Raw genomic sequence first — 22,880 nt, 5'->3', positions numbered from 1 at the left:
GATCAGATGGAGAAAGGCCAGCAGAAAGAATCAGAACCTTGTCCAGAATCTGCACAAAAACTGAGGACTTGCAGTAGGCTCCGAAGTTGTTACAGCAGATCCCAGACCACAGCCAAAGGCATAGAAAAAGAAAAAATAGGGTTCACTAGGTATCTATCAGGATCTGGTCTCTCTGGATACAGGCTACTATAGCTGAACTAAGAACATTAGACTGAGTTATTTCTGCCTTTTCCCCTAGAGATGAGATAGGCCTTTCTCCATCTGTGTCATAGATTGGTGCTTTTTCCTCTTTGCTATGCCAGATAGGGTCTTCAAAGAGATAGTAACTATAATACAGCACCTGCACATATACAAAGCTATACAGCAATAGCAATAGCACTTAGACTTATATGCCGCTTCACAGTGCTTTCCAGCCCTCTCTAAGCAGTTTACAGAGTCAGCCTATTGCCCCCAACAATCTGGGTCTTCATTTTACCATACTAGGAAGGATGGAAGGCTGAGTCAACCTTGAGCCTGGTGAGATTCGATCTGCCAAACTGCTGGCAGCCTGTGATCAGCAGAAGTAGACTGCAGTAATGCACTCTAACCACTGCGCCACCACGGCTCATTCTAAAAATATGAATTCCAGGTATATTAGTAAAGAAAGAAGCAGACATTCTGCGAGCTCCGGAACTTAAAATTTTAAAATAATTAATTTTGAAGTTGCCTGGTTACAATTGCCAAGTCAATTCTTTAAAAAGAATCCACACCTTCTTAGCTGCTGGGGGAGTGGGGGTGGTATGTGCAAGAAAAAGGATGGAAAAGTTGGTTTGAGTTTTCAAATCAGACCTTGAATGCTGATTTAGGGCAGCTTTGATAACCAAACCCTGGTCCTTGACAGGGTCATCTTTGTCGAACAGCTGGATATTCTAGTGATGTCAGCAACTAACGGGAATATTTATCTCTGGGAATTTGAGACCTTCATCCCAGGTGCTGAGCCCATTGTCCAGGTAAGAACAAACCCTTCTTCCTGTGATTGGATGGAAGGCAGTCAAAATCACATCTTTGTCAGCCATCTTCAAAGAGTAGTGACTTTACCTTCCTACATAGGAAAGCTACATCAGAGAGAAAGACATATAGCTTTAGGGGAAAAAATAATTGACTCTGAACAAAGGGATAGTGATTAGAGGGATATGTGGCCTAACTAGTAACTTGGACTCTCTCCCAGGGACCACAAATTTACTTTAACATCTGTGGAACTGACAAGTGTTCCCTAACTTGATAAACATAATAATCTCCAAACTTGGACTTCAATTCCTACCCTTCCTAGTTATTATAGAAATACTGCCATAGTAACTAGAAACTGTAGGACTTTAAGTCCAACAAATCTAGTAATCATAAGGTTGGTGAAGGCTGCAATAAACTCATGGGTGCATAATAACAATATCCAGGTGAAAGATTTATTGCAAAAAAAGGATTCAGGAACTATTTGATATTTTTCTTTGTGCTACAGCAAAATATTTCTGCATTGGATCAAGACTCCCAAACACTAGGAAAAGATTGTGCCCAAGATGAGATGGTCTATGACCCTTCAAGCAGCTGTATCTCAGGTAAAAATAATTCAGAATGGGTTAGAAATTTCAGAGGCATCCCAAAAGAAGCATTGAATGATCTATTGCTGTCCAAAGGCATTTTTTGTAGTGAAAGAAACTGAGGCACTGTAAATGTGGGCTGTTATCAATTGTCTGAGCTATTTTGAACTAAACAGGGTGACAAATAAACAGGAGACCTGAACAAAGAAAGCCTCTAGAACTTATTGGGTTGTTCTTGTTCTTGTTGTTTTGTCTTCTTGTTAGACTGATCAAACAGATCTAGGGACTAAATTAGATGACAGTGGGCTTGATGAGACATAAGAACTACAACATACTATAAATGTATGGCACTATAGTTTTCTTTTATATGCGACTTTGAGACTTCTTCCCTGCTCTTCATTGGCATCTACCTTCTGTTTATCTTAGCAAATGACTTTTGCAGGTTGTCATTGCCAGGCTAATGTTTCTGTATTTTAAAAGAGCCTATAGGTGGAAAAATAGAATATAAATCAAATTGATACTTGTCATAATAGTAGTGTCAGTTCAGTTTCATCATGGTGGAGTGATCTCTCTTTTCTCTTTTCAATCGCTGTTTCCCTGTCCCATTACTTTAAACAGATCTCATATGCAGAATAGTATTGTGTGGACACACTGGCATGATTACAGCACTTGCATTGGTGACAAATGAGAATGGCATTCACGCCCCTTATCTGGTAAGTGGAAGGTTGGAAAAAGATTATATAAGATAGATGCTGGTATATGACCCATGAAAAGAGAATAAGATTATATAAACATAGACAATTTGCACAGTAAATGAATTAATACTTTGTATCACTTAAGTGCACTATATCAGAAAAACTGTTTTGTGACTGTATCTGGCATACAAGTGTTAACTATAAATTTTCATTGTTCCTGCTGGTCTCCCACTTGATGAATCTTTAGCCTTAAAATGGCTTTGAACTTTTCATTTTTTAAAAAAAGTGTATGGCATTAGCCAGGAGACTACAGTGTTAATACAGAATACAGGTAGTCCTCGAGTTACGACCACAATTAAGCCCAAAATTTATGTTGCTAAATGAAACTTTGGTTAAGTGAGTTTTGCCCCATTTTATGACCTTTCCTGCCAAAGTTGTTAAGCGAACCAGTGCAGTTGTTAAGTTAGTAACACAGTTACAGTATTAAGTGAATCTGGCTTCCCTATTGGCTTTGCTTGTCAGAAAGTCGCAAAAGCCCAGAACATTGCAGCCATCATAAATATAAGCCAGTTGCCAAGTATCTGAATTTTCATCATGTGACCATGCAATGGTCATAAGTGTGAAAAACAGTCATAAGTCACTTTTTTCAGCAGTGCTGTAACTTTGAACCGTCACTTAATGAACTGTCATAAGTCGAGGACTACCTGTAGTTGTTTGGCTGCCTAAGACTGCTAATCCGTTTGGTTCACGCTTGAGTGCTATCCAGAAGTGCGCCTCAGGGGGCGGACTAGCTCAGCACTATCCTTTTCATAAAGGATACCCAAAAAGCAAGCATTGTGTACTCTGTAAAGTGGGACCCATAACCCTCTAAGGCTCTTTCCAGCAATCTCTTCATTTGATGAGAAGGGAGAGAGTGGGAGCAGAGACAGCCTTCAAGGAATGAAGGTATGAAAAGGGGGTGGAGGGAGAGAGGAGTAAAGGGGGCACAGCCCTGAGAAGCAGGTTCTCACCTGGCCACCTTTCATTGCAGCTCAGTGGGGGATGGGATGGAAGGCTGTGCCTCTGGAATCTTCAAAAGCGCTCCTTTCAAAACACCTTCTCCAATCTGCCTGGGGATAACGGGCCTATCCTGGATGTGGCCTGTTCCCAGAATAGGTAGGTAAACCTTCCTACATTGATTTGATAAACGAAACAGCTCCAATGTGCTCTCAGATGTTAGAAGGAAAATCCATCTGGTTCAGTTCCAAGCTGGGAGAGAGAAGCTGGAAATAACATGGAGGCTAATTGGAAAGAAAGTTTATTGATGAGCAGAACTGCAGCATGCAGTTCTGGAACAGCTGACAAAAAGGAGTTGAGAGTGGGTGGGTTTTTTAATGCCTTCTTGATCCCTGTGGGGCCATATAGGAGTCTTGACTGGCCCTATAGCACGGGTGTCAAACTCGCAATGTCACGTTGTCATCATGTGACATATCATGACTTTTTTCTCCTTCGCTAAACCAGGATGAGCATGGCCAGCGCATGATGCATCTGGCCCATAGGCCACGAGTTCTGCTCTATAGGCAAAAGGGGAAATACAAATCCTAGGTGTTTGTCTGAGCTAATCTTGTCAACCTTTGGCTTGCCTAATTGTGTTGCTTATCTGGAGTTTCTGTCTGACCCAATCTTTTTGAATGGATTACCAAATCTGCATTTCTAAAAGCTGGCCTCCTCAGTTTATGCTTGGGGCAGGGAGACTGGGGCTGTTTTCTGCCTCCCTTAAGATTTTTCTCCATTTCTCCTTTAGGGATAATATTCTATCCTGCCTTTTTAAAATTCCCCAAAATATTTCATTCTCTAAGAGAGTGGGTGGATGGGTGCTGACTTTCTACACAAAGAAGAATTTCATCTTCTGAAAGTTTAAATTGGATGCATGAGTGGAGGATTATAAAGCATCTTCCATGGCAATACAGATAGTGGTACACATAAGAAGTACAAGTCCCTGCATGGCTGGCTCAGGAATTCTGGGAGTTGAAGTCCATAGGTCATAAAGTTGCTATAGTTGCCCACCTCTGTCAGAGAGACTGTATCACTAATAATCTGAGTTTGCCAAGGTTCTGTTATCCTTGCTATTCACAGCCTACACCCACATTCTCATGAAAAGAGGGAATTTGCCTTTTCTACCAGCACTGGAGTTTTCATCTGCACTTTCAGTTTTCATTGTGCTGACCTGGAGCTCATGGCTGAACTCTGTGGGCACAAAATCACAGTCCTAGCCCTGGCATGGCACCCACAACAAAACAAATGGGTCACTGGTGCCGAAGATGGCACCATTCAACTCTGGGTAAGTAACTTTGTTCCCTGTTTCATGTAGTGATAGGTAGGCAGTAGAAAAATAGATTAGCCCTTACAGACCTATATTGATTTTCTGACTAAATGCAAATAGTTCTGCCTGATGATTATTAGAGAATCAAAGGTCACAATAGAATTTCAAAAGTTATATTTGTATAGTGAGGTATATCACTGAAGCTGGGGAATAAGTGTTTTCCTTGATGGTGGAATTTGTTTTTATCTGGTTCTCCTAGAGTAAAGATGGTGGATGTTGTGTGCAAAACATAAAAGCCCATAGAGGAATCACATGTATTTGCATTGACCAGATCAATGGATGTATTATGGCAGGAGACCACGATACTATCAGGTAGCCACAGGGTAAGGCACTTGGTAATAAGGGAAGCGGAAACAAAAAAGGATAGCTTATCCTTGAACAGATTTGCAACTCTGCCTTTTTCTGTTTGCAGGATTTATGACCCCAACTCTGGAGCACTACTGCAAAGTTACACAGGACATCAAGATTCTATCAAGGGTCTCATCCATGTCCCAGAAATGAAGCAGGTAGGAGGGCCACATCCTTGAGGTATGGCCAATCGGAATTTAGGCTAGGGCCAGTCTTTGGCCTACAATTGGATGGAAGACCAATACAGTCAGAAAACTGTAGACAAGGACTGTGGGCAATCAGTATGTTTTATCCAGTTCTTGGAGCCTTGTATAGAGTGTTGCCGCTGCTCCTCTCAACTTACTTTCTTCTTTGATTTTCTGCAGTACGTGTCAGTTTCACTAGATGGCACAGCACGCATATGGAAGGCCTATCATCAAGGGGGATAGCCCAAGTCCCAGTCAACTGGCAACGTTATTATTATCCTACATACCATCTAGAATCCGGATTCTGTCAAACTTTTATTATGGCCTTTGGGCCAGAAAACACAATAAAATATACAAACCTGTAATTATTAATAAAATGTTTTTAAAAAATAAAATGAAATTTACATGGCACATTATTATAATAACTGTAGTACAGATGGCAGGGGCAATCATCAAAGTTTGTACTAAATCTCAATCATAGGTAAGATAGATACAACAAATGGTAGCACAAAGCCAAGCTAGAAAGATAATGGCATGATCCTGGTCAGTTAGAAACAGTGACTGATAGACATTGTGCTCTCTACCATGGTAGTTCTTTAAAATGAGATAAATATATGTCTTCCTAGATTCCCTATATAGAAAGCAACAGGGGAGCACAGCTTCCACAGAGCTATCTCCACATGAGTATAAGCATTTGCTGAAAAGGGATGCACCACTCAAGACAGCAGAGGGTAGTGAAACTAACCTGGCCAAGATAAAAGCTCAATGAAATTTCAGAATTAGAATGGAAAAGAGACCAAGATGATTTAAGAGGAATACATTAACTGTAGGGTGAGATACTGGACTTAAAACTGTTTTGAAAATCAATGTCCCAGATATGTTGTTTAAGATGACTCCTGGCATTTTAAAATATTAATGGACAGAGACTTTCCAAAGAGAGTCCTAAGGACTAGAGTTTGCTATTAGCTTTTGTTAGCCAGGTTGATTTTAAATGATCTTTAGAGCACCACTGGGAGCAGACCCACAGGATAAGAAAATCAAGTTCAACAGAAATTAAGGAGAAAGACCACACTTGGTCAATAAATGTATGTGTCAGGATTCCAAGTAACAGAACCAAAGCAGGGGTGAAATGCTCCCGGTTCGGTAGCGATGGCGGCGGGTGGTTCGGAGAACCGGTAGCAAAAATCCCTGCCCTCCACCCATGCCCAGCTGAGCTGCGCGATCGTCAGAGGCTTTTTCTTTTTTACTTTTAAAAGCATTTTTTCTACAACCTCTTTGGCCGAAAAAAATGCTTTTAAAAGTTAAAAAAAAAAAAGCCTCTGATGATTGCACGGCTCAGCTGGGATCATCAGAGGCTTTTAAAAGCATTTTTTCTGCAACCTCTTCAGCCGAAGATGTAGGAAAAAAAAATGCCTTTAAAAGTCTCTGAAGATCCCAGCTGAGTTGCCTGATTGTCAGACGCTTTTAAAAGCATTTTTTTCTGCAAACTTTTAAGGTTGTAGAAAAAATGCTTTTAAAAGTTAAAAAAAAAAAGTTGGCCACGCCCACCCAGTCACATTACACCCCCGCCACCAAGCCACGCCCACAGAACCGGTAGTAACAAATTTTACATTTCACCACTGACCCAAAGCAATCAAAACTCTGAGGCCCAGAGTTTCCTCAAAGAATGAATTTATTGGGAATGTCATATTGGCACAGGATGACTGTATATGCCATGATAAGGTAGCTTGGAATTGCACTCCAAGATATTTATATGTATGTGCCTGCTCTTTTGAGGTCACTTTGATTTGATTTGTTTTGATTCTGTGAATTTTTTAAAAAAACCACAGATCTGCCAATTCTAAACGTACAGACAACTATTAAAAGAAATGTAAGCCTACTTAATGCCTGGGACAGGGTTTCAGATTGTGCCTATGCAATGTTTCTTGCCCTTTCTTAGCCCCTTATTTTCTCTCTCTCTCTCTCTTTCTTACCCTGTCTTTACTATATACACAGAAAATAGATTATTTCTGAAAAACCAATCTTTGTAAAGAAAACAAACCAAGCTAAATAAGTACATGAAAAAGTTGTGTGGATATTGTGAGGTGGACAATTAAAATGGAATTTTGCCCATGACTATGTTCTCCAACATAAAATCTGAACTTAAAGGCAAAGAACAATTTGTACATTCGTCAAGTCTGAGGGAGGAACTTCAAAGAACCAAACATAGCATGATTAGGTATTCTTAGGCAGTACAATTTGTTGTACGTAGCCATGTCACCAAGACATCTCAGACTTATGTTCATATTCTAAGAAATTGTTGAGCCTAGCAAGGGAAAAATGTGTAAAGTAGCACTTGAATTGAAGAGCCATTTTTGCAAGAATATAGTTTAGCATCATCCAGCACACTATAGTGATGGAAAGCCTGCCTTTGTTAATGTTAGCTTGAGTGATGCTATAAACTGGCACTGCATAATCAGAATGTTTAGTGCTGGTAAGTGTTCCTGTACTATTAGATATTTGCTATAAAAAAGTATCTAGGGAAAACTCCTTCTATGATCTGCTTTGCTTTCACAGAGGTATTGTATTTCCCATCCTTAGATATACTCTGTTTTCTATGTAAGAAAAGTATTTTCTTCAAATTAGCATACAAGCACCTTTACTAGTAATTTATTTTATTTTATTTATTTATTTTATTTATTTGTCGAGAACATATTAGGTAATATATATAAGTATAAGCATGAATTGAATACATAAAATAGATACAAATAGAGGAAACATTAGGACAGGGATGGTAGGCACGCTGGTGCTCTTATGCACGCCCCTTACAGACCTCTTAGGAATGGGGTGAGATCAACAGTAGACAGTCTTAGGTTAACATTTTGGGGATTTTGGGATGAAACCACAGAGTCAGGTAGTGTATTCCAGGCATTGACCACTGTTGCTGAAGTCATATTTTCTACGAGTTATTCATAATAATATATACAAGCATGATGGGAAACCAATGACTATTACTTTAGATTGGAACTATGATGGATGAGTCTATCCATTTGAAATATATTATTCTATGGCTTTTAACTGTATTTTATTACAATGCAAATTTCCACCCAGCATTGAAATAACACTCTGTTGGCTCTGTTGGTAGTCTGTCTACCTTTGACATCTGCCCTGCTTTCCATGGTATCTCATAAGTTTAAGGCAAACTTTCCATGATATCAGGATCATGTTCTTGTTTGGGAACTATTAATTTTTAAGAGCGGCATTCTGGCATTCAGTGCCAGGTCCTTATTGGGAAGTTTCCATTTGGATTATTTTGAGAACTGAGCTAACTGTGGAGTTTTCAGGGAACATTACATAGTCTTTGTGACAAACTAAAAACTACCCACTAAGAAAAACAATTCATGTTCATACATACTGGTGCTATTCAGTCAAATTGTATTAATGATTACATTTCTTGGTTACCTTTCATAACTCAGAACTATTCCAATAGTTAAGGTAAAAATATTAGATAAACCTATTCTTCTTTTTCCATAGTTTTGAGTAGCAGAGTCTTTCGTTACTGACATGATTGTAAACTTCAGAAATTGTACCTACTGACTTTCAGAAAGAATTCCCATCTTCTTAAAAACTACCAGTGTTGTTGGTTAGGTAGCCTTACCACCATTCATTGTTTGACACTTGCATCTCCTGCGGGGGGAAAAACCCAAAAGGATGCCACCTAACCTTACACATTATCAGTGAAGAGGCATGACTTTCCATTGGGCAGGTGGTGAGACCAGGTTGATTTCTCTTTATAGAAATTATGCAAGTTTAAAAAATTCACTATTCAATTTGTTGCCATTTCATTTGTAAAACCTTGATACTGTTTTTTCTACATACGCCATTAGCTTATGCTGGAACTTCATTCTAGGGCACTGGAGCTCTCTCTGAAGCTTTGCATTTTTCAAGACATAAGATGTATGAATATTCTCAGAATCCGCAAATGTTGCCCAATTACACCCATTGTATTGCCAATCTCCAGATATAGATCCCACCATTTTTTTTTCTTTTACGATTAAGTTCTTTTCCATCTCTGTCTCTGAAAACAATAATCAAAGCAATTGGATAGAGATCAATTTGTCTTCAATTGTGAAAAGTTGTGAGATTCTATTCCAGGTAAGTAGAACAAGCAGGTACCAAGGAATGGGAAGATTTACTCCTAGTAAATCTAGATTTTCAACTAAAATGTTGAAAACATGAGTAATTAGAGAGGGCATTCTTGCCACAGTACACAGTAGACAACTATAGTGAAAGAGTGCATCTACTATGAAATAAATGGCAACATGTAAGCTGGATAGCATTGCTTGAGCCAATGCAAGTCAGAAAACACTTGGTGTTATGTGGCAAAAAAGGGGCAGAGAATGCCTTTCCAATGGCTATCTCAGGTACTATCATAGTCTAAGAAAGAACTTAGCTAGGAAAAAATATGTAAAGCAGCATTTGAATCAAAGGGTCATTTTTGCAAGAACATTGTTTAGCATCACCCAGCATCATCGTGGTGATAAAATGTTGTGAACATCTTCCCTTGAGAAATGGGTCATTAGTCTATTCTTGTGCTGGATCAACCTAAACCTAAACCAACTTTAAGTGTGAGGCAATAGGGGATGTCAGCATTATAACCTTCATATAGTATTAAAGCAAAACATTTACTACTAAAGGATCAAAAATAAATTGTGTTAAAATAGCAGACTGCAAATAGGATTCTAACAAGCAAAACATGGTCCTTTCGGTTATTCTTTCTTCAGACCAACAGGAAATCCTTGACCAATATACAGGGTCATCAAAGCTCTATGCAAATAATTTGGAGGAGGATCTAGGACATTGGCATGGAGCAGTAAATGTATCCAATTTAAAAATCTGATGAAAGTGCAAGCTATTCAGATTCTCACATCAAAATACAAAATGTCCATTCAAAGCTGCCTCAATGGTAGTGAAGAATGTCTGTTCACAACAGCATCACTTTTCCACTGGAAATCATTTTCTCTTAATACTTTTTTGAGAAGTAAAAGCTAAGGTTGTTTTTATTGTAAGCAGAACCACATAAGCAATAGCCTAATGTTCCATTTTGATCAGAAACAGCTGCTGCTATGTAGGGCAACTGGAAACAGAGCAATAGGAAAAGGAGGGAAAGATCTCTTTCCTGACGCTTCTGTTTCAATTGGCTCTGTAGGGAGAAATCATTCCTTACCTAACAAGCCACCAGGTGGTTGATGATGATTTTCTATGTAATATAATTTAAACCTAAACTCTTTATGAACAGACCAATATAGAAGATTTCATCAACATTAACGATCTCCAGAGGTAATGGACTTATCATCCCAGTCAACTCAATTGGCCATGCTATGAGAGAATTGTAGTTGCAATACAACCACACTTGGAGAACAGCAAGCAAGAGAAAGCTCTTAGGTACACTTAACTGGAAGTAAGCCCCCTTGAATTTAGTAACTCTTTTAACAGTAATATGTAAAATTGCACAGTAAATTTCACTGAAAGCTGTGGGATACATTTCATGTAAACCTGCATAATATAATGTTGCAAGTTATGTTCTTTTATGATCTAGTTATATTGGCTTAGTTATAAGGGATTCTATTTTAAAGATTATTTTTAGTACAGTACTGCTAACAAGCATCATTTGTCTTATCTCAGTAAAATGATACAGTGCACAATCGATGACAGCAGACATATTTTTCACAATCACTCTAGCTGTAATAGGACATTTGCCCTTTTCTTTCAAAGAAAACAATTTTTAAGAGGTTGAATGTCTTAAAGAGCCTTTAATAAAGTCTTTAATTAAAACATATCAGCAGGAGTAGCAAGAAAAGGAAAAATCGAAGAGGATAATAGAGAGCTAGAAACTATTTTTATTATTACTACACCGTGTAAGTGTATATCAGGTAATGTGTATTTGTGTAATGGGGGAGGGTGTGGCCTAAGGCGAACAACACCCTATATCAAGGTATGCATAATTATTAGGCAGCTTCTTTTCTTCAGGTAAAATGGGTCAAAAAAGAGAGAAGAGAAGAGAAGAGAAGAGAAGAGAAGAGAAGAGAAGAGAAGAGAAGAGAAGAGAAGAGAAGAGAAGAGAAGAGAAGAGAAGAGAAGAGAAGAGAAGAGAAGAGAATTCTTTATTGGCCAAGTGTGATTGGACAAAGAATTTGTTTTGGTACATACACTCTCGGTGCACATAAAAGAAAAGATACATTCATCAAGAATCATAAGGTACAACACTTAATGATAAGTCATAGGGAAACAGTCAATATAAATCTTAAGGATACCAGCAACAAAGTTACAGTCATACAGTCGTAAGTGGGAGGAGATGGGTGATGGGAACAATGAGAAGATTAATAGTAATGCAGACTTAGTAACTAGTTTGACAGTGTTGAGGGAATTATTTGTTTAGCAGAGTGATGGCGTTCGAGAAAAAACTGTTCTTGTGTCTAGTTGTTCTGGTGTGCAGTGCTCTATAGCATCGTTTTGAGGATAGGAGTTAAAACAGTTTATGTCCAGGATGCAAGGGGTCTGTAAATATTTTCACAGGCAAAAATTGTAAAACGTCTTTCAGATGGATGCAGCACTCTTGAAATTGCTAAGATATTGGGGCATGATCACAGAACCATCAAATGTTTTGATGCAAATAGTCAACAGGGTCGCAAGAAATGTGATGAGAAAAAAAGATGCACATTAACTGCCAAAGATTTGAGAAGAATCAAACATGAAGCTACCAGGAACCCATTATCCTCCAGTGCTGTCATATTCCAGAACTTTCTTCTTTTGATAGAAGTTACTAAAACTGATAGTAAAGGAGAATCTTGTAATGGGGTCCCTTTATTGATATTTGCTAATAAACAGGATTTAAAATTATCATTCTCTGCAGCAGGATATTATTCCTCTACTGGCTGGGAAATTCTGGGATATAAAGCCTACACATCTTATAGTTGCTGAGGTTGGGAAATAACAGTGTCTATAAGGGCACCCATAAAGCACTTGCCTCAATTCCGTTTACCATATGCAGCTACATTAAGGAATTGAACATAGGAAACACATTTTGCCCTTGCACCTGAAGTGCTTCATAGAAGGCTTAAGATTGTAGGACTGATCATGGCAAATACAAGCAGTCTGTTGAAGGACTTCAGATTGGTGTGCATGCATGCATGTGCTGGGTAGGTGGACGCATACATTAGAGCAGGGGTTGTCAAACTCAATTTCATTGAGGGCTGTATCAGCATTATGGTTGCCCTCAAAGGGCCAGTTGCATGTAAGACAATGTATCATATTAGTTCAGGAGTGCATTATGTCTAAAATGTGGACCAAACAGGATTAACATTCAATTCAAATACTTCAAATAAATCTGCAACAACAAAGAAAAAGCATAAGCTATTTAGTTCTCTTTCTCTGTTTTGTCCGAGCCAGATGTTTGGCATATTTTTTTGCTTACAAGTTCATCTATGTTTGAGGATAGGTTCTGAGCTGTGGAAACTCTCAGGACAGAGTGGAGATGTTCATCAGTGAGAAGACTTCTGTGTACGCTTTTGTTCACCTTTATCACAGAGAAAACATGCTCACAGACATATGTACTACCAAACATGCAGAGCATTTGAGCAGCTTGTAGGCGGAGTTGGGGCATCATTTCAGGGATGAACCTGCTGAACCGTATGGGCCCTACAGAATCATACTTTGCCTTAAGTGTGCTGCTACACTGGAGTTCTATCAGCTCCATCTGGATATTTACAGGTGCTTTCTCCACGTCAACTGCAAATGGATTACTGAGCAGCTCAAAATTGAATTTTTGTCCTTCAAATTTAACAAAGCGACGGGTAAACTCCATGTGAAGTGTGTTGAGCTTGTCACCAAAATAAGTATGTGAGAACACAGTGGTGGAGACTTGGTTTATGATTGTTTGGCAACAGGGAAAGTGACCCAGGTTTCCTTGCTGCATCTGAATGTCCCACAGTTGCAGCTTAACCTGAAAGGCATTCACTGCATCATACATGTCCGTGATCACGTGGTGCCGTCCCTGAAGCTGAAGGTTTAGCGCAGTGAGATGCTTAGTTATGTCGCACAGAAAAGCTAACTCACACAGCCACTCTTCATCCTGCAGTACTGTGGAGTCTTTTCCTTTACTTTCCATGAACCGACAGATCTCCTCACGCAACTCAAAAAATCTACTGAGCACTTTTTCATGACATATCCATCGCACCTCTGTGTGATAGGGCAGATCACCAAGTTCAAAATATATTTCCTCCAGAAAAGACTTAAATTGACAGTGATTTAAACCTTTGGCTCTTATAAAGTTAACTATCTGTGTTACAGTGTTCATTACATGTTCCATTTTCAGGGCTTTGCCACATAGTGTTTCCTGGTGTATGATGCTGTGATATACTATCAGCTCACCTATGCAATTCTCACTCTTCATCTTCTCTCGCATCCTTCCCACTAATCCACTCTCTTCCCCGCACATCAAAGGTGCTCCATCTGTTGTCAGTCCCGTAAGTTTGTCCCAGGGCAGTTTCATGTCATTTACACATTTAGATACTGCTTCAAATATGTCTTTTCCTGTGATAGTGCCATGCATTGATCTCATATCCAAAAGTTCCTCTGTAACGCATAAACTTGAGTCCACTCCACGGATGAAGACTGTCAGCTGTGCCATGCCAGTGATGTCAGTGCTCTTATCCACAGCAAGGGAATATGCAATGAAATCTTTTCCTTTTTCAAATAACTGTACTTGTAAATCAGTGGCAAGCTCACATATCTGATCAGCAACAGTATTTCTGCTGAGGCTTACATTCAAAAATGCTTGCTTTTGGTCTGGACACAAGACTTCACACACTTTAATCATACAGCGCTTCAAAAACTCCCCCTCTGTAAACGGCCGGCCTGATTTAGCTATCTCTTCTGTCACTATAAAACTAGCTTTCACAGCAGCCTCACTTTGTGATTTTGCTTTTCTGGACATACGCTGCTTTATCATCAGACTCTTTTTAAACTCTTCCACCTTCTTTAGCTTCTGCTGGATGTCCATGTGTTTGTACTTGTCCTCATGTTTCGTCTCATAGTGCCGTCTCATGTTATATTTTTTAAGAACAGCCACATGAGCTCCGCAAACAAGGCACATGGCCTTACCATCAATGTCAGCAAACAGGTACTCTGCCTCCCACCTCTTTTGGAAGCATCTGTTTTCAAAGTCCACTTTCCGTTTGGCCATTTTGGGGGGTTTAAATATCAGTATAGGCACGCAGGTCTTTTTCACCAATGTTGTATATATGGAGTATGAGACTGCACAGAAAGGTCAAAGTCCCAGGTGCTGCGTGAGGCGAGCAGTTGTGAGTGCTCTAGGTATCCACTCTGAAGACTCAGTAGGATGCTGTGAGTCTGGATCTTCTGGGGTATAAGGGGAGCCGTTCCGACAGGGAGGAGATGGAGTCCCCAGTGCGAGGCTACTAGTGTGGGAGCTGCTTTCCAGTTTGACAGATGACCGCTGCGGGTGTTGGCTCCGGAAGCTGCTGCTGCACTGTTCCCTGGTGGAGAGGAATGAGTTGAATTTGACATGTCTGCCTTAGAGGAAGTCAATCTACATGTTTATTTAGGGACAAACAAAACCCAGAATGTCCTAAAACCTGGTGAAAATCAATCAGCATACACCAAGCCATAATACACAAATTATAAACCAAAACACACACAGCAGACACCTTTACATTGGAGAAGTGTGTGCTGAGGCAGAATCTAGTCTAGTATGTTAAAAAGAACCCAGAAGGTTGTTAAAGGCTGAATAAGGAAGGGAACAGACAGATTAAGAGCCATGGTGCATAGTGGTTAGAATGCAGGACTAACTCACTGCTCACTCCAGAAGTTCGATTCTGAACAGCTCAAGGTTGACTCAGCCTGCCATTTATCAGAGGTCGGTAAAATGAGGACCAAAATTGTTGGGGGCAATATGCTGACTCTGTAAACCGGTTAGAGGGGACTGTAAAACACTGTGAAACAGTATGTAAGTAAGTGCTACATTGCTATTATTTTTCTGCTCTGTAGCAGCACTTCTAGTACTTAATACTGAGGTGAGTGACTATATGGCCTTTTTGCTGTATTATGTAGAAAGCTACAAAAGGTAAACCTAATGCTACTTTTTTAAATAGAGTGATAGATTTTAACTCAGGAGACCTCAGTTAAAATGTCTGTTCTGCTACTGTAATCTTCTCAGGCCAGACATTATGGTTTGGTATAAAAACGCAATATAAAATTGAATAATAAGTTCTATGTATGAATTAACTTATCTACTTACTTGCCTTATTTACAATTCTCTCCCTGCCCCTTGGCCCCAAATAATACCCCGTCTGATTCTAACCTGTGCCTCTCCCCTGCCCTCTCTAAATCTATAATTTAATGACAGTAAATTGATATAGGATCAGGCAATAAAAACCTCTTATTGGATCTGTGGATGTAGTTACTGCTGTATTTATGCCAATAAACAACTTTTTTAAAAATAAAAACCACCTTTAAAACCTTGGAAAATTACAGTCTGTGGACATTTTTCTCTCCCTGTAAATAAAAAAGTCTAAAATATCCACATTCTTCCATGCCACTGCTGTTTATTTAAAATGGGCATATAGTACTTATTTAAATTGTGTTCCTTAAAAACTTTCCAACAAGCACGCAAATGTTAAAGGTCTTTTTTTAACGCATAAAAAAAACAGTAGTTGGAAAACCTCCCAAAATTCAACAAGAATTTCATAATATCATCTTATACGTACTTATCAAAAGTGAACTAAGTAAAAGTTCAGATTTCAATGGTTTTTTTTTTTTAAAAAAAAGCTATTCAGATGCACTGAGGTTTTTTTCCGAATATCTCATACTGTAACGATATTATATAGTCCTCCCCGCCCCACTACCGAAGGGATTTGCACGGCACTTAGAAATGTCACTTCGAAATGAAAGAGGATTATAATCGCTTCCAAAGATAATGGGCTTAAAAGTTTACAACGCAGCTTGCCGTTTTTAACCCCATCTACGAAAGGCACAGCAAGGCTTTCAACCCCCTCCAATACCAGGAATTGGTATGTAAATACCAGGATGCGCTGCTTACCCAAACAGGAAAGTCCAGGGAAGACCCAATGTAAACGAGGCGGGCTGAATTGTCCTCCGCCCTCACTCCGTCCACTGAGATACCGACACGCGCGGTACACGCAGCTCGAAAGCAAAACCCCGGAAGAAGGGGCGTGTCCGCCCCTCCTTCCTTTTCCTATCTCGTAACCGCCCAGGGAGAAGGTGGCGTGGAGATAACAAATTCGCGGGCGTCGCCTTTACTTCCGGGCTAGGGGTCAACCGGAAGGAGGAAGACGCGCAGAGGGAAATAGGAGGGTAGAGCGTCCGGGAGTTGGTGCCTGTGGGGGTTGGCGACCAGCATGGTGCTGTCACCCCTGCTGTTTCTTCCGCTCCTCTTGGCCGGGACCGCGCCGCCAGGAGCCGCGGAGCTCACAGATGGCAACAACGAGCATCTAAAACGGGAACACTCGCTTATCAAGCCTTATCAGGGTGCGTGGGGAGGGCAGGGCAGGGCAGGGCTGCCACCCTGCTGACCCGTCTGTCTGCTCCCTCCTCTCCCGCGCTCACGCTTGAGCCCGTCGGTGGCCGACCTCTCCTGTGTTAAAGGCTCGTCTGTGTGGATCCCAAGGGCTGGGCTTGGTTTTGCTCCTTCATGAAGGGGGAGGAAAACCGAAAGGCTTCTGGGGAGAGCACTGCCCGTTCACACACATCTCCTCGGGGGTACCTAGCCCGTAAAACTTCACGAACCTTTTTGGCCCTAAGCAGATTTACCCACCAATAATGATGATGATGATGATTATGAATAGCAGGTGACACTGTTTTATGTATTTAAAAAGTGCATGAATTTCACCAGTTAAGAAGAAAATCCTGGTGGCAATAAATAAGATTCAGTTTCTGTCCTAAGACTTCCACAGAACAGTAGCAGAAGGAGAAATGCAAAGAACACAATTCCCACTTCTGAGGAAATCAAACCTAGTTCAGATAATCTGTTACCTGCCTACGGCTTGCTTATAACATCAAATGTCCCCTAATAACAAAATAATAATAATAATGTGCGCCACAGTTCATTATTTCTGTAGTATCCTCTGTTTTAGGGGTTGGCTCCAGTTCAATGCCTCTCTGGGATTTCCAAGGGAGTACAATGTTGACTAGCCAGTATGTTCGACTGACCCCTGATGAGCGCAGCAAGGAAGGTTCTATCTGGAACCGGGTGGTGAGTGTTATTTCTAAATGGAAAGGATGGGATGAGACACTGAGGGATATTGCTTAGATGTAATTTGCAGCCTGCATGGTTTCCATGTTGAATTTCCTGAAAAGCTCTTTGGGGTTGTTCTATTTTGTCTTCTAGCCCTGTTTTCTGAAGGATTGGGAACTTCATGTCCATTTTAAAATTCATGGGGCAGGGAAGAAGAATCTCCATGGAGATGGTTTTGCCCTGTGGTACATTCAGGAGCGCCTTACTGCAGGTAACTGTGGTCAGCCTAATAATTTAGAATATATCCCACTGTCATGGGTTTGGGACTTTTAATACAGTTAAATAGATTTTTTTTTCAGTTGTTGCAATCAGCCTGGCAGAACATACTCTAGTTGAAACAATAGGCACATAACAACTAGCATTTTAACCATCATACCCAGAAATATATCAATCTCTGAAAGGCTGAAAGAGTCAAAGTCATTCTCATCTCAGGGGAAATAGTTTTCTGTAGGGCAGGGGCAATAACCAAAAATGTCTACTTTGTGGATCCCTCAAGATGTCATTCTTTAACGGGACCTGCAACATGCTTCTCCTTCCAGATCTAATAGGCAAAGTAGAAACAATCAGGGAAAGGCGGTCCCACAAATAACCTGGTCTTATGCCATGAAATAGTAGGTTATCTACTGATGGAATGTTAGCTGATAATCTCCAGAATCTCCCATTGGAATGGCTTTGTTACATGGGTAACATTTGTTCTGGCTAGCAAGCATTATTTGTTTGCTCATTATACATATTTATATGCCATCCACTCCAAAATGACTTCATGTAAAATGTTTAAATTGATCAGTGTTCAGTTTGAAGATTGGTTGATTTTAGCTCTTTAAAAGCACATGGACCCCTTATTCATATTTTTCTGTTTTATCACCCTCAGGACCCGTATTTGGCAGTAAAGACAAATTCCATGGATTGGCCATTTTCATGGATACTTATCCCAATGAGGAAACTACTGAGGTAAATGATAATGGCTTCTGTTTGAAGGCTAACACTGGGTTTTGCTTTTCCTGCAGGATCAATCCCATATAAGTAGAGATTCTGTATGCATACAGATTTCAAAATATTTAGGGTATGAGTTTTGAGCATCACAGAGACAAGTTTGATTCAAATTTATTTTATTCTGCAGCGTGTGTTTCCTTACATTTCTGCCATGGTTAACAATGGATCCCTGACCTATGACCATAGTAAAGATGGTCGCTGGACGGAGCTGGCAGGATGTACAGCTGACATTCGTAATCAGAACCACGACACCTTTTTGGCTGTTCGATATTCTCGGGGGCGTCTGACGGTAAGCCTGATCTTAGGTCCTGGGTGCAAAATGCATAAGTGAATTACATGGCATTCTATCACATTACACAAATAACGGATGAAAGTCCATGGAGGTTCCATACTAACTTAGAATGAATAAGTTGCATCATGTTTGCTACAGCTCTAGTCAATGAAACGTAAAAAGTGAACATGAATATAATAATCTGATAATGTAGTTTTGAATTTACCAATTTATATATTTCAGAATTGACGTTCTAATACATTTCCATTGGATTGTTCAACTGTCTGAGAAGTGTGAAAACTAGGTTGTCCTTAATGTGGAAGATGACTTTTATGTTGCAGGTGATGACTGACGTAGAGGATAAAAATGAATGGAAAAACTGCTTTGATGTTGCAGGAGTTCGATTACCCACTGGCTATTTCTTTGGGGCTTCTGCTGGTACAGGAGATCTATCTGGTGAGAAATACCTGCTAGATAGTTAAAGTGACTGTGCTATTTGCATGTGTTATTTCACATAAAGTAGAGACAGTGTTTGGTAAAGTGCACAAGATACAGGTAATCCATGATTTACAACCACAATTAGGACCAGAATTTATGGGGGTTAAGCAAGTGGATTATAAAGAAGTTGCACCCGATTTTATGGCAATTTTGCCATGATTGTTAAACTAATCACTGCAAATGTTAGGCAAATCATCCAGTTAAGAGAATTCAACTTCCCCCACTGATTTTGCTTGTCGGAAGCTATCCAGGAAGATCATAAATGGTGATCACATGATCCCAGAACACACACACCAGTGCCTGAATTTTGATTACATAAAATTGATTACAGGGATAGTGCAGTGGTTGGAAATGCAAAGACCAGCTGTAAATCAATTTTTTCAGTGCCGTTGTAACTGAACAAATAGTTGTAAGTCAAGGACTTATACCTGAATTATCACCTGAATTAGTATTCACAACTTGTCAGTTACCTGTATTGCTGAAAACTTACGAGAAGTTTTATAAAATAAGAAACCTCCTGTCATTGAATTTTAATTTTAATCAGCTGTACAGTAACTATAACTTGGTTTCTTTTCCAGATAATCATGATATCATTTCAATGAAGCTATTTCAGTTGATGGTGGAACATTCCCCAGAGGACGAAAACATTGACTGGACAAAGATTGAGCCCAGCGTCAGTCTTTTCAAATCACCCAAAGGTGATTTACTAATGCTTCTACCCTGAATTTTTTTTTTTAAATTTGATTTATATGCTGCCCTTCTCCGGAGACTCAGGGCGACTTACAGTGCGTTAAGCAATAGCCTTCATACTTTTGTATATTTTTTATACAAAGTCAGCTTATTGCCCCCACAAACTGGGTCCTCAATGTTCAATGAAGCAAATGGGAGATCAGTTTCCCACAGGAGCAAACATCGATTTTCCTAAAAGTACTTCACTTTTAAAGCTAAAGACCCATGATGGTGAACCTATGGCACGTGTGCCACAGGTGGCACGCGGAGCCATATCTGTGGGCATGTGAGCGTTGCCCTAGCTCAGCTCCAGTGCGCATGTGTGCGCCGGCCAGCTAATTTTTGGCCTTTTGGGCCCATCGGGAAACGGGCTGCTTCTGGCCTCTGGAGGGCCTCTGGAGGGGGTGGGGAAGGCCGTTTTTGCCCTCACCAGTCTCCGAGAAAGCCTCTGGAGCCTGGAGAGGGCAAAAAATGGGCCTACTGGGCCCATCGATAATCTTTTTGCTGTCATGTGCCAAAAGCAGGGGGAGCAAGGGCGGGGATCGCGTGCACATGTGCAGGGGGGCATGGCATGCGGGGGGCATTGAATTATGGGTGTGGGCACGCGCATACGCGAGCCCACTTTGCTCCTACAGCTTTTGACACTGTCAAACATCTGCACTTGCCATATTTAGGTTTTCTTATTTTGATTTTTTGAAAATATTCATAAATAGTAAATATGCATTCAGATTTGCAAGAAGATATTCTGTATAACTTTTACCATATAGACATTGGTACAATAGAACCAGTTTCTGTTTACTTAGATTTATTTAAATATACAATTTGACCAAGAATGCCTATACTTTTGTCTGCAATTGTGTGTGCTGCATTGAAGAAGTCTCACCATGGTGTCTCAGCTGGACCAGAATCTTAGAAAGCAACATTTAAAATTCTGTTTCAGATTATTTCTCCTCATTACCGAATGATTATTAGCTGTTCTGCAAAGAAATTTGGGAAGGTTTTCACAAGCTCTAGAGAGGACAGCTATTCTGTGTAATCTGCGTAATCCAGAATTATGCTAATCTATATTAAATTATTCTTTATGTAGCGGAAGGATGTAATATGTACTATAACTCAGCTTTCTATTTTTTTTTCTCTTCAGATAATGTAGATGATCCAACAGGAAACTTTCGTAGTGGGCCCTTGACAGGCTGGAAAGTGTTCTTACTATTACTATGTTCTCTACTTGGCATCATTGTATGTGCTGTGGTGGGGGCTGTGGTTTTCCAGAAACGCCAGGAGCGGAACAAGCGATTTTACTAAGGTGTAGGAGGCTGAAATTTGGGGCAGCTGGGGATGTCTTTTTACAGGGGGAGGGAGAATTGTATAGACTCTGGTTTCTAAAAGGCTCTTTCAGAGAAATGTATGGAATATTTTCATATCCCCTCTTTTTTTCTTGGCAACAATAGGCAATTGTGTCAAACAATCCGGAATATAGGTTGTACTGTACTTGGGAGCCTGCCATTTCGAAAGCTGTATGGAACCTTCAGTCCTTCTATAAAATCTTTTTATGGAAAACAGGCAAATAACAGTATGGTTCAAACTTAGAAAATGTTGCTTCTTCTCTGAGAGGCATGTTTTGCACTTCAGATAGTATTTCCACACAGTTACTCTTAAGAGTATTTTGGTAGTTCAGCTATGTGGAAGGTGGTTTTCTTGCTGTGGCCTATGAACTTAATTCAAGAAAATTATTTTTTTGAACTGAATGTATTTCATAGTTTCACTTATTCCAGAACCTTTTTTTAATACCAGCTATTTCTGTTTTGCTGGGAGTGAAAGTAACTAGCACCAAAACAACTGGCATCCATGAAATGTGATATCTGTGACTGCATTGGCTTGGGAGAGCGGGGCTTGATTTTTCTAGACAATATGGACTATGTGCCCCATTTATTAAACATCTAAACTAGCTGATTCTAAAGGCAGAATTGAAGTGTATCATAGCCACATTGTTATGTGTGCATATGGAAGACGATAAACTGAAGAAAGACAATGTGAAATAAAATGGAAAATTTATCCTGGTGGTTTGTTTTAATTTTAGGCTTAATAAGTGAATGTTGGATGGGCTGGGGGTGGGGCAAGAACCTAATTCCATGCTGGGTAAGTTTTTGGTATCAAAAAGTGTAAATAATGGAGCAATTCAGGATTTTTAAAAAAATATTTTTCACATGAACATATTTTCATAGTTTGCAGTAGGGCTGTTAATATCATTGGTCCTGCCTTGAGCATAAAACCAAGTGGGTGAACTTGGGCCAGTCACTCTGTGGACCATAGGAAAAAGGTAATGGCAAACCACATAGGAAACCCTTGCCAAGAAAACTATAGGACTAGTTTGGGCAGTACCAAGAGCCAAAACTGATTCAACTACATAAAATAAACGCAATGAAATACATTTATCTTCCATCTTCACAAGACCCAAAATAATCGCATTTCGTAGCTGGTGCAGGTAGTCGACTTACAACAGTTCATTTAGTGACCGTTCAAAGTTGGAAGAAATTTCCAGTTCATTCCCAGCTGGGACACCACAGACGCTGGGAAGAAATGGATGCAGAAGCCAGCTGCCAGAAAGTGGAATTCTTTTAATGTAGGAAGGCAAGAAGCAAAAAGTGACACAGCTGGTCCGTTCCTGGCTTGCAAGCAGCTTGGGAGTGTGAATTAACCTTTTATGCTCAATTCTTCTTTGAAGCTCCTGCAGCTTGATGGGTTTTGATGTGTTTCTGAATGCCCTGAGTTTTGTTTTCCTGGGTTAATGTTAGTCCCAGGTCTTTTGTTTTTCCTATCCTTGGGGTTTAATCCTGTCGGGCAGTTTACCTTGGAGAGTTTATTTTTAGCCTAATTCCTTTGTTACATTTGTAACACCAGGTTGCTCTGAGTTTTCC

The 22,880-nt window shown here is 40.0% G+C and overlaps 2 protein-coding genes across 2 annotated transcripts; one reads left to right on the top strand and one right to left on the bottom strand.

The window, feature by feature from the left end:
• Positions 1 to 11,237: 11,237 nt before the first annotated feature.
• On the bottom strand, positions 11,238 to 16,323 carry LOC139309638 (general transcription factor II-I repeat domain-containing protein 2-like). The gene is made up of 2 exons (XM_070933785.1): positions 16,260 to 16,323; positions 11,238 to 14,697 (listed from the first exon to the last, which is right to left on the bottom strand). The coding sequence occupies exon 2, from the start codon at positions 14,382 to 14,384 to the stop codon at positions 12,558 to 12,560; it is 1,827 nt and encodes a 608-aa protein (XP_070789886.1). The 5' UTR covers positions 14,385 to 14,697; positions 16,260 to 16,323; the 3' UTR covers positions 11,238 to 12,557.
• Positions 16,324 to 16,511: 188 nt separating this feature from the next.
• Positions 16,512 to 22,017, top strand: LMAN2 (lectin, mannose binding 2). Its single transcript, XM_070937137.1, has 8 exons — positions 16,512 to 16,708; positions 17,314 to 17,432; positions 17,568 to 17,685; positions 18,346 to 18,425; positions 18,595 to 18,756; positions 19,080 to 19,194; positions 19,815 to 19,934; positions 21,107 to 22,017. Exons 1-8 carry the CDS (start codon positions 16,579 to 16,581, stop codon positions 21,265 to 21,267), a joined length of 1,005 nt encoding a protein of 334 aa, XP_070793238.1. The 5' UTR covers positions 16,512 to 16,578; the 3' UTR covers positions 21,268 to 22,017.
• Positions 22,018 to 22,880: the final 863 nt, after the last annotated feature.

The sequence above is a fragment of the Pituophis catenifer genome, unplaced genomic scaffold (assembly GCF_029215685.1).
Source record: "Pituophis catenifer annectens isolate HBS135680 unplaced genomic scaffold, rPitCat1.0.hap2 SCAF_2, whole genome shotgun sequence".
In the NCBI taxonomy this organism is placed as follows: domain Eukaryota; kingdom Metazoa; phylum Chordata; class Lepidosauria; order Squamata; family Colubridae; genus Pituophis; species Pituophis catenifer.
The sequence above is the reverse complement of the archived record's forward strand: the minus strand, read 5'-3'. Positions and strand labels throughout refer to the sequence as shown.